The 16,319-nt window shown below is 42.1% G+C and overlaps 1 protein-coding gene and 1 non-coding gene across 4 annotated transcripts in view; one reads left to right on the top strand and one right to left on the bottom strand.

Moving 5' to 3' along the window:
- Positions 1-1,647: 1,647 nt before the first annotated feature.
- On the top strand, positions 1,648-1,782 carry LOC118537964 (small nucleolar RNA SNORA1). The gene has a single exon (XR_004918377.1). It is a non-coding gene; the product is annotated as a small nucleolar RNA SNORA1 (small nucleolar RNA).
- Positions 1,726-16,319, bottom strand: part of TRAF5 (TNF receptor associated factor 5) — a 47,288-nt gene continuing 32,694 nt past the window's right edge. For all 3 annotated transcript variants that reach the window (XM_036095697.2, XM_036095696.2, XM_036095694.2), the window contains 7 exons: positions 15,331-15,495; positions 14,641-14,718; positions 14,238-14,312; positions 10,666-10,758; positions 6,125-6,265; positions 4,464-4,632; positions 1,726-3,815 (listed from right to left, as the gene is read on the bottom strand). In XM_036095697.2, coding sequence (XP_035951590.1) covers positions 3,238-3,815; positions 4,464-4,632; positions 6,125-6,265; positions 10,666-10,758; positions 14,238-14,312; positions 14,641-14,718; positions 15,331-15,495 — 1,299 coding nt within the window. In that variant the 3' untranslated portion in view covers positions 1,726-3,237. The remainder of the gene's footprint in view (positions 3,816-4,463; positions 4,633-6,124; positions 6,266-10,665; positions 10,759-14,237; positions 14,313-14,640; positions 14,719-15,330; positions 15,496-16,319) is intronic.

Genomic DNA, 16,319 nt, shown 5'->3' on the forward strand with positions numbered 1-16,319 from the left:
AGGAGTTGTTCTCAGATTTTCATGTTAGATCACTGGGTAGCAGTGTGAGGTTAGATGTGACAGTGGCGAAAGAAAAAAAAATAAAACAAGTTGTGTAGCAAAAGATGCTGGCCTTCAAACAGGGCAGTTGTTGGGAAGTAGTGGGCAGTAGGGATAGGTAGTAGGGATAGTTTAAAGAAATGACTTGGAGGTCCAGTTGGCAGTACTGGGTGGGTGACTGGATGGGGAAGGGGAGGGAGGAATCTAGGATAGTGTCCAGACATCTGGCTTGGGGGATGAGGTCATTAGCTGGGGTAGAATAAATGGGAGGAGTCCTGGGTTGGCAGTGGTAGGGAGAGTGGGTGCCTGGCTGGCTTAGTTGTAGAGCATGTGACTCTTGATCTTGGGGTTGTGTTTTTTGTTTTTTTAAGATTTTATTTATTTGTCAGAGAGAGAGAGCGAGAGCACAAGCAGGGTGAGGGGCAGAGGGAGAAGCAGGCTCCCTGCTGAGCAAGGAACCTGATGCGGGACTCGATCCTGACCCTGGGATCATGACCTGAGCCAAAGGTAGACGCTTAACTGACTGAGCCACCCAGACACCCCTATCTTGGGGTTGTGAGTTCGAGCCCCACACTGGACACAGAGATTATTTAAAAAATAAAATCTTTAAATATTTCTGATATAGAATAAAAATAACTGCCCAGATCATAAAAGGGGAAAAATAGTTTACATGGATCCACTTCTTTATAACAAAAATCACAACTCTTACTTTTGAGAAAGGAGTGCTTTTTCCTCTGGAATACCTTGTTCCATGCTCACTGTTTCAATGATGAAGGGACTCTGAGCTCGTAAGCAAACCATGCCATGACTTAAGCTTTTTATGTAGAGAAGCTGGTTAGAACACAAAACCAAACCAGTATTTTGATAAATTCACTTTAAAGTGTTTTCCATATCAGCTACTTCAAACTAGTGACAACAATATGACCTTCTACTCCCAAGGAGTCGGGCCGGATTAAAAACACTGAAAACAAACACGCAGAACCAGCAGGTCTGGCCATGCGAGCTGACTTTGTGTGAGGTCAAACCGACCATCAGTTGTATCTGAGTTCACCAGGGGCTACAGTGTGGTTCTTTAGTATGCTTCCATTGTGAACTTACTTCTTTGAATTTAAGCTTTTGGGATGATTTCTGCAATATGAGTCTTTAGCATCTTAAAAAATTTCACGAAGAGATTAAGAAAGTTCCAAGTATTCCAGAAACTACTGGTATAAAAATCATGTTTCTTCTATCAGATTCAACTGTTCAAAAGTTGTAATGTGCATGGTCATCACCTGAGTGAGCTGCATTAACTGGCTCTCAGCCCATGGCACTTTGCCCTTACACACTCAAGGGAGCCAGCTTGAGTGTAAGTGAACACTCGGTTGCATAACAATGAAGGAGGGCTCAGGAAAACTGGGTACTTTTTTGATCAGCTCAGGCTTAACAACAGTCAGAAGTACTCATTTTGACTTATATACATCCTTGAATAGAGACCCGCACAGATAGATGCATAAGAATATAATCATTTCTGTTTTCACAAAGTACTCACACTTCAATAAGTCACAAGTTTATATAAATTTTCATACCAATTTGTGAATTCAAAAGTTCTCTCAAAAAGAATAGGAGATAAGCCTCATTCTAGATGGAAATGGGCACTGTTGTTCATGGTGTCCAGAAATTGCTGATGTGGCTACATGGAGACACAGGTTATGCTTCCATCACAGCAAGTTTATTGTTGTGGTGACAATGAGGCCTGTAACATTTCTGTTACGACTTTTCAACATTAGAAACAATTAGATCTATTTGCCAAAATAGCAATCAGTGTACTTCTACAATTTGACTTCTAGGGCCCTGGAGTAAAGACATTGGATCCCAAAGATTACAGGTGGGGAGTTTTTGAAGTATGTCCATATTCAGGCGCCTGGGTGGCTCAGTTGGTTAAGCGACTGCCTTCGGCTCAGGTCATGAAGTATGTCCATATTCAAGTGGAGATTGAAGAAGCCCAACCGAAAGAACTCTGGACTGACAGTGACAACTGTGGATTGAACAAGTTCTTTTTAAAAGGGCTATTTTGAAGATTATGATTGTGACTTTGGAGGAACTACGGTGATTGGAAGCGGAAGGAATCACATGTAAAATTCCTTAAATAAAAATTTATTGACTTAAAAAAAAAAAAGAATAGGAGATACTGCTTTTTGCAATCAGTTTGGGATGAGAAAACTTTTGATACCATAGGAATAAAAATGGTGTTCTCCCTAGGTTTTAAATTTCTCTTATCCATTTATGACATTTTCTCATTCATATGCTAAATTCTGCCCATGCTCACATTAACTTACTATTATTACCAAAATACCTTTAAACTAGGTGTATATATATACAGGTGTATACATGTACAAGTACTAAATTGAACCTCTTGAAACTGTTAATACTTGACATTTTCTGATGTATGAAAGTAGTTTTTTCACATGGTTGAACCTAATAAAATATGAACTTTAGTTGGATGCCTATATCTCCATATATATATGTATATACTGTATCCTTCTACACACACACACACCATGCAATATTTTCTGTTTACTTCAACAGGAAGAATGAAAATCTTTCTCTATTCACCAGTTCTAATGCAGCCTTGCAAAACTGTACTTGCTGACTGATTTTTAATGAAAATATTTAGAGGTACAGTAATTTCCACAAATTTAGCATTTGACCAAATAAAGTCTGGTCCAAACTGGGCATACTGTCTTTGAAAGTATGCCATCCAACTATGTAATTGGGACAGCCTATCCTGAAAGATGGCTTTTATAGGCTTACGGTCAGGTCTAGAATCAGCAGGCCAAGTAATAAAATGCCGAAGCATTTTTAATTCTTCCTCTGTGTCCTCAGTAACATTTCACACAGTGCCTACCCGGAGACACTATCAAGCACCAGTAAAAACGACAGGCCCCAGACCTTGCTTTCAAGAAACTTAACATCTTTTTAAGAGATATAAAAATATAAATAATGAGAGGATAGTCTAAGTGTTTTAAGTTTCAAACTGGGACAGAGTAAAATGTAAAACGATGATAGCACTTGAGAAGTTTTAAACGGACTTCAAACACCAGGGGCAAAAAGCCAACTACAAATGTGTACTGAGCTCTAAGTCCGTCCATATGATAATCACAGGTGTCGTCCTCCATGGTTCTGGGCCCAACATGCCCTTCCTCACCCCAGAAACAGGGACTAGAGGTCCTCCAGGTCAGTTAGATCCACAGCCACTTTCAGGAACACGGTGTCATCTTTAATGTAGGTGTTCTTGGCATTCTCCAAAGTGGAGTGAGCCACAAAGCGGGGGCAGCCAGACGCGATGTTCATCTCCCCGTCGGGTCTTTTAAAGCTACTGCTGCTGGGGTCGGCCTTGAAGGTCTCCATAATGTGGTTCTTTTTGCCACTCTGGTCCAAAAGCATCAGGGTCACCCTCTGCCTGAATGGCCACTGCAACAGGGAGTCAAACTCCCCTCGCATGACCACGAAGTACAGCGACAAGTGTGTCCCTTTCCCAGACCCGTCCCCGTTCAGGTACGCTCTAGCACAGAGCCGGTAGCCGCACCGGCTGGTATAGAAAGGCTGGCTGAAGATGGACACCGTGTGCCCGTCCTGTGCCTCTCTCTTCTTCATCTTATAGTCCGTCACCTTCCAGATGAGCTTTCCATTATAGCAGGCCCCTTCCAGCAGCTTAAATCGCTCTTCATTTTTATTCAGTTGGGCTTTATGGATATTAATGTGGGCATCATGTTTGTTAGTCTCTCCTTCCAAAACAACTGCAAAGAAAAAAAAAAAAAAAAAGCTTCCAGAGGCCTTAAAGCTGTCTTTAGAATTTGCCCAAAGTGGAATTTGGTAACTGAAGAGAACCAATAAAATTCTGACAGATATCTCATGATGAACCGAATTCATTGTCCACCAATGGACCATTTGTATTAATAATTAACTCAATGAATCTTGTGTCTTGGAAGAAAACCCAAATGCATACTCTTGAACAGAAGCTCACCAAAGTGTAGAGAAGACACACAGCATTGAACTAGTGTGCATTAGCAAGGTGAGCCCCATTATTTAATAACTGGAATGCTTTTAAACAGCCAAACCCTTTTATATTTTTTTATACTTAAAACAGTGTTTCTGCCACATCTCTCTCTTAGCTTTCTCATTATTTTCCACTCTCCTTAAAAACCACCACTCCCTGTTTCTGGAATTTCCTGGCCCATTTCCACCCCTTGCCTGTTCCAGCCCCTGCCCATCACCCTCCATCACTCCCCACCCCGCCCCGGCCCCCCGACTGGCCACAATCTCATGCTGTTCTGTTTCACAAAAACCAGATTCGACCACTGTTTATCCTGGACAGCTGCAACTCTCCCTTTGGCCAGGTGCAGACAACAGAATCATCAAAAGAGAAGTAAAAATATGAGACATACCTAGTCTCTGATCATTGGTTTCTAGCAGGGTAATTTTCTGTTTCACTGTATCAATCGCTTCCACCAAAGGCCTCAGATCAAATTTATTTTGTTGCTGGTTAGCCATTTGTAATAACTGACGCACTTGAGCTTCTAACCAAGCTGACTTGTCAATGTGAGTGGCGAGAACCTTTCAGTACAACATGGATCATAATGTCAAAAAAAAAAAAAATCGTTACTATCTTAGTAATTCACTAAGATTGAATTTTTTCAACTCAAACATTTCACATTTAATCAATCAATTAATGAAATGAAAAAGGCACAGTCCAGAAGAGAAAATTCAGTGAGGATCACAGAGAGATGAGCCACCTAATATCTTCCTCCTCCTCCCTGCCCCAGCTGCTGTTCCAAATCTTTGAACTTCTCTTCATCTGACTTTTACTCCTCCCTCAATTTCTCTCCATTTGGTTCTTTAACCTATCTTTGTATCTCTAGTCTCCTGTTGTCTCTCCTCTTGCCTTACAACTTCCTTCTCAGAGGCTACTCTCCTGATCGGCTCCTGCTCTCCTAGAAGGCAGAGAATGAGCTGGAAGTAGACCCGCCCGTTCTGGTGTGAGCACTAGAGGTTGTACAAAGTGCCTTGAGGTAAGACCTAACTTTTGATTGTTCTCCTTAGATGGAAGAGATTAAATAAAACTAGACCTATATTACTCCTCTACCCTTGCCCCTTAGTACCTTAACTCTGACGGGTTTCTGTGTTAGCTAAGGTCAGAATTGAGATAGTAACATATGATGGATTTCCTTTTTTTCTTTTTTCTTTTTTTGGGGGACAGGGATTTCCTTTTTTTCTACACACACACACACACACACACACATATGATGGATCCTTTTTTTCTTTTTTATTTTTTTGGGGGGCAGGGATTTCCTTTTTTTCTACACACACACACACACACACACATACACACACACAGTATGCTGACAAAGTATGGAAAATATATGGCCTGCCTTTTTCTGGGAGAGTCTACATTTCAAAAATACTACCCGTGCCACAGGTCTTAAAATATTTTTCACTACCAATTTTGTAATCACAATAAAGACATTATCCATTAGAAATGTGTTCATGGTTATTTAACAGTCATGATTTGCAAAGTAATTTTTGCTATATTTTAGTATTGTTTAAAGCATTTTCTTCCCAAGGGAATGAACAGTTTCGCTTTGTTGATTGCAAAATGCAGAACTATAGATATTCTCAATGAAGCTGACATCAAGGGACTAATATTGGCCCAACATTAATTGCAACCCCAACCACCATAAATTGTATAAAAGTATTATATCAATGTTAAATTTACTGACATTGTTAAATGTTGAGGTTATATAAAAGAAGATCTTTATTCTTATGAAATACATACCGAAGTTTGTAGGGGTAAAGGGCCCTAATATACACAGCTTACTCTCAAATGGTTCAGAAAGAACACACACGCACATACCGTGACAGAGAGAGACGGGACAAAATACTGACAATGGGTGAATCTGGGTGAATACACAGGTATTTTTAAGCACTATCTTATTCTTGTAGCTTTTCTTTACATTTGAAATTATCTCCACTTAAGAAGCTGTAAGGAAAACCTGGACTGCCAGTTGAAGGCTAAATCTTGGCTATGAATAGAGAGGCCATTTCTCACCTGGATGTTTGAGAGGAAGCTTCCATTTTTGCCAAACAGCTGTGCAAACTGCTTGAACTCCTTTTCGAATTTCTTTACAGTTTCTGCTAGCTGCTGGATTTTACTCTCTTTCTGCTCTAGGCTCTTATATAAATCAGAAATCTAGTAACAGGAATGTGAATGAGATCATTTAAATGCATGTATACAAGTTAAAATAATGTAAATACAGGTCTAGGAAAATATTGCAGGTAAGAAAGTGTTTCTAGAAAAATATATACATATATACATATATATACATTTCTAGGAAAATATTTACCAGTAGGTTCCTATATAATATTTGCAGGTACTTCAAAAAAATCAGATCCAAAGATTTCTTGTCAGTCTTTTCCATACTTACCCAGCTATGATGGTTCATCTAATGATAGTGACATCACTTGACTAAATTTACTGACTGGTTCTCTTCATTCATTCAGCACGCACTTAGGAACAACCACAGAGTACCGATCACCACACCACAATAGATGCTATCTGCACAGTATCAGTAGTAACAGCTGAAATTTGCTGAATGTCTGTCATACCCTTATATTCACTAGCTCTTTTAATCCTCAAAGAACCCCATGAGTTGGGTATGACTATCAGTCCCATTTTACAGACAAGGAAACAGAGGCAGAGAGTTTAAGTAATCTGCCCAGCATACAGCTAACTTGGCAAGTGGTAGGCAAAACATGTTACGTTCTAAAAAAAAAAAAAAGAAGAAGAAGAAGAAGAAGATGGCAGGAGGGGAAGAATGAAGGGAGGGAAATCGGAGGGGGAGACGAACCATGAGAGACGATGGACTCTGAAAAACAAACTGAGAGTTCTAGAGGGGAGGGGGGTGGGAGGATGGGTTAGCCTGGTGATGGGTATTAAAGAGGGCACGTTCTGCATGGAGCACTGGATGTTATGCACAAACAATGAATCATGGAACACTACATCAAAAACTAATGATGTAATGTATGGTGATTAACATAACAAATAAAAATTAAAAAAAAAAACATGTTACGTTCTTAGAATCTGTAATTTATTTGAGGGAAATAACCAAAAGCCTTGTGAGAGCCTGGACAGCTCTTCTCTTATCCCCTCATCCATTCAATCCTCCATACTTACCAACTTTAACTCCTGACACACAACAAAACAAACACGACTCTTATATCCACTTCTCATTTCATCTCATTTCATTTCAACACCTGTTTTAGCCTCCATTATTTCTCACCTGGGCTGTGACCACAGCTTCCCAACTGGTCCTACACCATCCCTCGCACTCCTGCCAGAAGGGAAGCTCTATGGAAACTGGGACATGGGTCCCACAGTCCACTGTAACCCCAGGAACTGGTCTGGTGCCCGGCAGGTGTTTGATAAATATTTGTTGAGTGACTGTATGAATGAATGATGCTCTCCCTTTCTTTAGTCTTGTTTTCCTCTAATTCATCCTCCATGCCGTAACCAGAGTTATATGGAGAGACAAATCTGGTCTTGTCGCCTCCCCCCCCTTCCTTAACCATCCTCAGTGGCCTTCTTTTACAGACCCTACAGGACCCTACATGATCTGCCCCTGGCTACCTTCTCGGCCGCCTGCCCATCCGCATCTCACGTGTGCCCTGCCCAGCAAGACTACACACTTCTATTGTCCATTGGGTCCTGCTCTCTCAGATGCTTCCTTCTCCATCTAGAAACCACCAATTTTTCAACCTCCACTCAAGGGCACTTTCTCTCAGAAATATTTCCTCACCATACCACCAACCTAGGTCCTCTCTCAAGTCCCAAGACCCCCTGACCACATTCTAGCATTTAACTTACCCTCTGTACTCTTACTGCTTTCTGGGGTTGTTTCGCTCTTTTTCCTCCACTAAATCGTTGAGGCTACATCTCACTCATTTCTTCATCCCCAAAGCCTAGCACAGTGCCTGGCACCCAGGGGGCATCTGATACATGTTTTATAAATGAGTACATGAATGGCTGCAACAACCATGTGATCCCTGGCCCTAGAGTCTTCCATTTAGACCCTGAGAGCTGACTTCCACCTACACGGCAGACCTATCTCCCTGATCGAAAGCAAACCTCGGTGTCTCCTGTCCCCACCCTCTCCTCTCCTCTGCTCCCGTTCCTGTAGCGCCCATCTCAGGTAACAACTACCATGTCCTCTGCCTTCTAGACTTACAGCTTTGTCATTCCGACCTCTCTCGATGCCCTCTCCATCCCGACACAGCCTTGGCTGACCTTCCCCAGCACCACCAGCCCGCCAGCTCCAGTAGCTTGCCTTCGCCTAATCCTGAGCTGCTGATCATGCTGGCACTATGCAAAGAGCTTAAATATATTAGCTCACTTAACCCTCACCACAACCCCATTTTATGAATGAGGAAACAGGGACGGGAGAGGCTAAGTAGCTTGTCCAAACCCACATGGCAAGTGAAGAGCCAGGTCTTCAAAGCAGGCGTTCTGGCTCCAGAGCCCCCACCCATCCATTGCCAGGCTCTCCTGCTACATTGTCTAGGTTAGTACAACATCCTTCTGCCTGGTCCCCCTGTCCTCGTGCTCCTCTCTCCCTCTATCCATCTTCTATGCTACCACCAGCTGTCTTACTTTTTTTTTTTTTAAGATTTTATTTATTTGAGAGAGAGCGCGCGAGCACGAGCAGGGGGAAGGGGAGGGGCAGAGGAAGAGGGAGAAGCAGGCTCCCCACTGAGCAGGGAGACCAACATGGGGCTCCATCCCAGGACTTGGAGATCACGACCTGATGCAAAGGCAGATGCTTAACCAACTGAACCACCCAGGCGTCCCACAGCTGTCTTACTTTTCAAAGCCAAACAAACAATTAGCTGGCCACGTACTGGTCCTTGCCTGCCCCCACTATCCAAAAGTTCACCTAATGCCACTTTGTTTTTATGAAAGACCTATGTTAGTACCTGTTTTCACTAACCGAAAGAAGTCAAAGAGGATTTTCGCTTTTTACGAAATGGTAACCGCTTCTTTGCTTTACACCCCTTCAGCCTATGAAAGGTTTCATAGGATTGCTCTACTTTCCCATAGTGGGGGAAACCTATATTTTCCTATTTCAAAACCTCCATTATTAGCTCCCTATTACTGACAAACATTAGTTCAAACTTGGGCCCTTAAATCCTTTCTGAAACAAGGCAGAATATGGATGAATAAAAAAAAAATAATTGAATGTACAGTATCTGCAACTTCTTAGCTTACGCGGAAGGCCATTGCTATGTGGATCCAGCATACCAGTCTCCAGCTCTCCCCGTCTCACACTCAGGAGCCTCACCACCCCAAAACCCCCGCTCCTTGAACCATCAGCCTCATGCCTCCCTGTCTTTCCTCTTCTGGAACACCCTCTCCACAACATTTAGGCTGACGAATCTTCTCTTCCTTCAAAGCGAAGCTCGGATGTGCTCCCTTGAAGAGCCTCCCCCAACCCCCCCAGAGGAAATCGCTGCAGCCTCTGTACCCCAGACTGAGCCACAGCAAGTCCCAGGGCACAGCAACTTATCTGTTTGCATTTTTGTGAGTTCTTCAAGGGCAGAAGCCGTGTCCTCCCGCACTCAGAGCCCCTAGCAACTAACCTCATGCCTGACACATGGCAGGTGTTTGTTGAACGAATGAATGGATGGACGGATGAAGCGAGTGGTACAGAAAGAACTTGGGAATGGTTACCAGGCAGCGTGCGCTCTACCAAAGTTACAGTTTAACTGGTCTTCCCAATTTTCTCCAGGATCTGACCTTGAAACTCACACACCTCCTTTAATACGGAACCAGACATCAAAAAATGATTGGCAATAGTAGAATTTGGCTCCCTCTCTTCCTGCCATGGGCCTGCGAAGTCTGATCCTCTGAGAGGTTCTAACAAAATAATTAACTCTTAGAATAATTACTCCACAGAAGCAGCATTTATTGAGGTCCATTATGAATATTCCAGGGACTGCGGCAGGCATTCGCACACACAATTTCACTTGATAATCCCAACTCAGTGAAATAAAGAGGGATGTATGCATTTAGCAGCCTGCACAGCTTCTCAGGGGCAGGAGTTAAGACTTACTGCAAAATATATAAAACCCATAATGCCTAGAACAGATAGTCAACTGTTGTTTCAAAGCAACACTGGGCTAATTAAAAAACATCAAACGCCTACTCGTCACCTACCAGGTGCCAAATACTAACCAGAAGGTGTGTTAAGTTAGGCTGCAGAGAGGCTGTATGGTATTTCATGCGGAGCACTGGACTGAGAATCAGGGGACATGGGTTTGAGATTCAATTCTGCCACTTACAAGTTACAAACACATCAAAATTTCTTTGAGCTTAGTCACTTCATCTGTTGAATGAGACGGTTGGACCCAAAGACCTCAAAGGCACCTTCCAGTTCTAATGTTCTATAATCCTATGAGTCTGCCTGGCTGCTTAGTAGAAAAGCATCTACCTCCAGCCGACTCGTACTGAAACAGAGGAGAATGTAAAAATACCAAGAGTTACCAATCCCAGCAATTGTGCTTCCTCCCTTTACGTGTGAACCCTTGAATATTTACCTGTTCTTCTAATTGGAAGTTCTTTTCTAAAACCAGAAGCATGTGGTCCCGTAAGGCTGAATGCTCATGCTCCTGCAGGTTCCCCCGTTTATCCTTCAATACGAAGACGAAAGGAAGTCAGGTTGTTGAAAGGCTCCAAAAATGAAGGTGGTGGTGGGATATTCTGCTAACGCAGATCTGTGACAACTTTGCTTACTTGTCTAAAGGTGGGTTGCAGGAAAAAATAGCCCCTCCTGGTCCCTTTTCCAGCTCCAGGATTCTAAGGTGCCCATGAGACAATTTTAAATTTACAGAAACAGAGAATCAAGCCACTGTCAACATTCTCAAAAGCAGATTTCCTTCCGTGCGCTGGAAATCTAGGACTGTGGGTTAAGTGTAGTTATCATCTCTCAACTAGTCCCACATAAAATCTATCTCCTTGGTGGGTTAGCTTCAGATCAGTGTCAAGCCTAGGTGAGTTCTCTCTCCTACGAAGCACACATTTCCATGCTGCCTTCTACCAAAGCCCAAAGGTACGCAACCTGATAGTAATTTCAGCCCACACAAATTTGTTGCCCTCAAAATCAAGCAATATGTTTGCAAGAATAAAGGGTAACTTCTTCCCTAATCATTAAAATACTGAATTGCAAACTGCCTCTATTCCTAGTAAAAGCAAATGTTAGGTGTTCTGGGTGATTCCGTGGACCTAAGCGTACATTAACCATCAATTTCCCTCCAGTTTAGGAATGGCCCCTCTTCCAGAGAACAAATCTCATCCTCAGCTTTGGTACTGAGGTGAGTTCTAGAGGACAGCCCAACTGGGAGTTTAGGCCTAACTGTAAAGAAGATTTCTCTCAGAGCTGGAAAGCAATTCTGTATTTCGTGCACTGAAAAGGTAAACCCTATCTGTTTTGCAGCCAAGACAATCACTGGTTTGATATGTGAAAATGTATGGACTCTTCACTGATTTTTTTTTTTTAAGATTTTATTTATTTATTTGAGAGAGAGAATGAGAGAGAGAGCACATGAGAGGGGGGAGGGTCAGAGGGAGAAGCAGACTCCCTGCCGAGCAGGGAGCCCAATGCGGGACTCAATCCAGGGACTCCAGGATCATGACCTGAGCCGAAGGCAGTCGGCTTAACCAACTGAGCCACCCAGGCACCCTCTTCACTAATTTTTTTTAAAAAGGCTTCTCACAATATACATTTTTTTCCAATAGGTTTTTAAAATAAGAGAAATGTATGCTTATGTCAAATAATACAGCAAGATAGAGAATGAAAAGCAAAAGGCTCCTTCTCTCCATCACCATCCCCAATTCCCTAGTCTCTCACTCACCAGAGTCAGCGACGATATATACACATTTTTAACTCAATGAGATCATAACCATATTCAATTTTTTAAAATATGTACCTTATTCTTTTTATCAAATGCATGCCATTCCCAAATACAAATATATACACTTACATAGTCAGCACTTTAGTGATGGGCTTACAGGTTTTTAGTTTTTTGTTTTCTTTTGCTATATAAACATCTTTGTGTGAGTGTGTTTGTGTATGTGTGTAATCATTGCATACTTATGAAAGAGTATCTATGAGAAATTCCTAGCAATAGAATTATAAGGTCAATGTGTGGGTTCACTTTTTTTTTTAAATAAAGAACCTTTTATTTTACTTAATTTTTTAAAACACTAAGCTGTATGCCCAACATGGGGCTTGAACTCACAACCCTGAGGTCAAGATCTGACTGAGCCAGCCAAGCACCCCTCAACTTTCCCTAGATAATAACCAAACTGCCCTCATAAAAAGTTATATATTATAAATTGTATTAATCTTTGTCAATTTGATGGTGAAAGTTTTATTTCTTGCTATAATTTACATTTATTTAGGAGTGAGATGGAGTGTCTTTTTTTTACATCTATCAGTCAATCGAATTTTTTCTGGAACTACTCATATATTCCTTTGCCGATTTTTCTATTAAGTTGGAAAAGCTATTTACATGTAACAATTTTTGTATATTAAGGAAAATACCCTTTTTGTCTTGTCATATGTTGGAGATATTTCCTTCCAGTTTGTGGTTTGCCATTTGACTTTATTTATGGTATTTTTATTTTTTTTTTATTTTTTATTTTTTTATTTTTTTTTTTTTAAAGATTTTATTTATTTATTTGACAGAGAGAGACACAGCGAGAGAGGGAACACAAGCAGGGGGAGTGGGAGAGGGAGAAGCAGGCTTCCCGCGGAGCAGGGAGCCCGATGCGGGGCCCGATCCCAGGACCCCGGGATCATGACCTGAGCCGAAGGCAGACGCTTAACGACTGAGCCACCCAGGCGCCCCTATTTATGGTATTTTTAAAAATTGTATAAAAGTTTCAAATATTTGTGGTTAAACATCAAAATTATGGCTTCTGGTTTTGTGTTAGTCATCTAAGAAAGATCTTTATTTCAAGAATAAAAAAAATTCACTCACCTTTTCTTCTAGTATTTTTATGATTTTTTAAAATAAACTTTTTATTTGGAGTAATTTTAGATGTACACAAAGTGTGAAATAATACAGTGCATGATATATCTTAATGCCTAAAACTTTGATCCATCTGGAATATGTTAAAATGAGGTAGGAATCAAACTTTTTTTTTTTAATTTATTTTATACAATTTATTGAATAATATTTTTAAAGGTCTTTAATAGGTAATAAAATACACTTTAAAACATGATTTCAAATCAATTCTATTTCAGAATACTTGGTGATAGACCGAGGGTACCAGAAAACCAAGATTTATAATCATCAGAAGAATGACTCCAGAAAGTCTCAAACTCTGGTAGAGGCAATGGAATCCAAATTAGAAAAATTACCGTGATGGTTAATTTTTATGTGTCAGCTTGGCTGGGCTATGGTGCCCAGTTGTTTGGTCAAAACTAATCTAAGGGGCGCCTGGGTGGCTCAGTCGGTTGAGCGGCTGCCTTCGGCTCAGGTCATGATCCCCGGGTCCTGGGATCAAGCCCCACATCAGGCTCCCTGCTCAGTGGGAAGCCTGCTTCTCCCTCTCCCACTCCCCCTGCTTGTGTTCCCTCTCTCACTGTCTCTCTCTCTGTGTCAAATAAATAAATAAAAATACTAAAAAAAAAAAACCAATCTAGATGTTGCCGTGAAGGTATTTTGTAGATGTGATAAACATTTACGATCAGTTGACTTTAAGTAAAGCAGATTACTCCCCATAATGCTGTAGGGCTGCATATAACCAGTTGAAGGCCTTATGAGCAAAAAATAAGGTCTCCTGAAGAAGAAGCACTTCTCAAGACTATCACATAGAAACTCCAGCCTGCTGGTCTGCCCTGCAAATAATCCGACTTGCCAGCCCCCTCAATCATATAAGCTAATTTCTTAAAATAAATTTCTATCTATGTATCTATATGTAGATATATATCTCCTATTGATTCTGCTTCTCTGGAGAACCCCGACTAATAACACTGCCAGTCTTAAAGTTCTTCCAAAGTGAATGTCCTTCTGCATCCTGAATGGAATCAAAGAGTAAAATAAACCTGCCAAATAAATTACACAGTAGAATGTAGAGGCAGAAACAAAAAGGCATCCCATACCTTTACAGTACAGCCATAGTGCTTAAAAGGACAGTCTTGTTCGGCTTCAGGACACACAGCGAGGTGTTCATCCACCTACAAAAGGGACACCTCATGCTACCGAAATTCATCACCAATTCTCCAGCTGCCTGAGAGAACTACAGCATGCAGGGAACCCCAGGGTGGCTTGGGAAGGAGGGAGGAAACAGAAGGGGAAAAGCCACGCTGAGGCCTGGCGGAGGGAGAGCTACGGTAAAAATGGAGAACTCTCAGGGAAAAGGGAAGGGGACACAGAGACGTGGTTATCGTGGGTGTGCTTTAAATCTTGGGCCTCAGCCTGTGGGATTTGATCAAACACACACCACAGTGGTTAACTAAAACTTTATCTTACATAAAATCTACTAAGAGATTCATTTACAGTTACCTCAGTTCTTGGAATAATCTGCAAACACCTGTTAGGACAAGATACTGGGTACTCAGGACACAAGTTTTCTTCATGATTCTGAAACAGAGAAAGGATGATGAAACAGAGCCAATCCTTGCTTCCCAGGGTTCCCTTCTACAGCCTCAGAGTGTTTATGCATATGTCTCTGGGGATCTTATGTGGCTTACCCTCTACAGGAAGGTACAGCCTAGTTCCAAAAAGGACTAAAGATGGCCGCCTCCTTCCCATGAATTCAATTCAGTTTTCCAATTATTCCAAAAGAAGGTCAGAGGGCAGAGGACTCACGGAGGGCAGACTATGGGAGTCATCAGTATGGTTCCTTCAGTACATGTAAAAGGTAGCCATGATCTCTTTCTCTGCCTACATCCTGCCACTCCAGTCAGATCATAGCCCCCTGAGGACATAGTATCGTCACCTCCTTGTGACCCTGCACCCAGCAGCGCTCCTTGCACACTCACACTCAGTAGGTGCTCAAACAATGCTTCTGCCAATGATAAATGAGTCCTACTCTAGAGTCCAACAAGAAGACTTTTCGCTTTTTACAGAACTCTCAGAAAATTCTTCAGACCTATTTCTGTACAAAAATAAATTCAGTAATGTCCCGATTCACTGTGACCGCTCAAGTAGAATTTAGTCCCATAAAGACGATTCGTTTTTCTTTCTTTTTACCTGTAGATAGATTACTACCACATCTTTTTTGCAATAAAGGCATTTTTCCTCTCGAAAATGGCAACGTGCACTCAAATGTTCTTTCAGATCTTTCCGAAGGACTTGTTCCTGACAGTTCTCATTAGAACACTGCACAGCTTGAAATAGGCACTGTTGGAGGTGGTCCTGCAACAGAAAAAACAGGCCAGTGGGCCGCACTGACTGGGGCAGGGGGACGGGGGGCCAGCTGGAAGCCTGGAGGGAGGGAGGACACGGGGGGCAGCTGGGCAGACCGAGACCGTGCCAGCCTTGTTTGATAGGAGTTGGGAGGACAGGGAAGATGGCTGGAGAAGGAAGCATGTTGAGTCTACTTCAGATTATCTATTAGCTCAGATTCTCAGGTTAGTTCCTGAATATTTTCCTTAGGCTTGCTGAGTGATTTACCCATTCTCCAAAGACATTTTTAATTTCTTTTTGCACCCCCGGCACCAAGTACTAATCTCTGCACAGCGGATGGCAAAAGCCAGGATGGAGGGGAAAGACGGAAGAAGAGCAGGGCATGTCCTAAGTGCAGGAAGGAAGGGAAAGGATTCAAGAGAGTAATGGGGAGAGGGAGTGGGAGCTGTTCCAGAAGTGGTCAAGAAAAGCAGACAGAAGAAATACAGGATCCCAGGCCCAAGAGAAGCTGGGAACGGTCAGGCTGTGGTCAGAAAATGTTCTCCACCAGAATATGAGATAACAATGACATGGACATTACTCGTTCCAGTATTCTTCATGGTAGAGATTTTTTAAAGCAGGAGGCGTACCTTAATAAAACCTCTGGATCACAGCAAGTTATTGTGATGGTCCTGTCCCCTGCGAGATCCCCTAAAACACAGCTGGCCTGTTCTTGTTTTTGTAAATAAGGTTTTTCTGGAGAACAGCCACCCATCTACTTGTTTACATACTGTGGGGGAGGGGACGATGGGGGGGGCGCTGCTTTCCCTCTGAAAGGGAAGAGCTGAGTTGAG

Source organism: Halichoerus grypus, chromosome 7 (assembly GCF_964656455.1).
Source record: "Halichoerus grypus chromosome 7, mHalGry1.hap1.1, whole genome shotgun sequence".
NCBI classification, from domain to species: Eukaryota; Metazoa; Chordata; class Mammalia; order Carnivora; family Phocidae; genus Halichoerus; species Halichoerus grypus.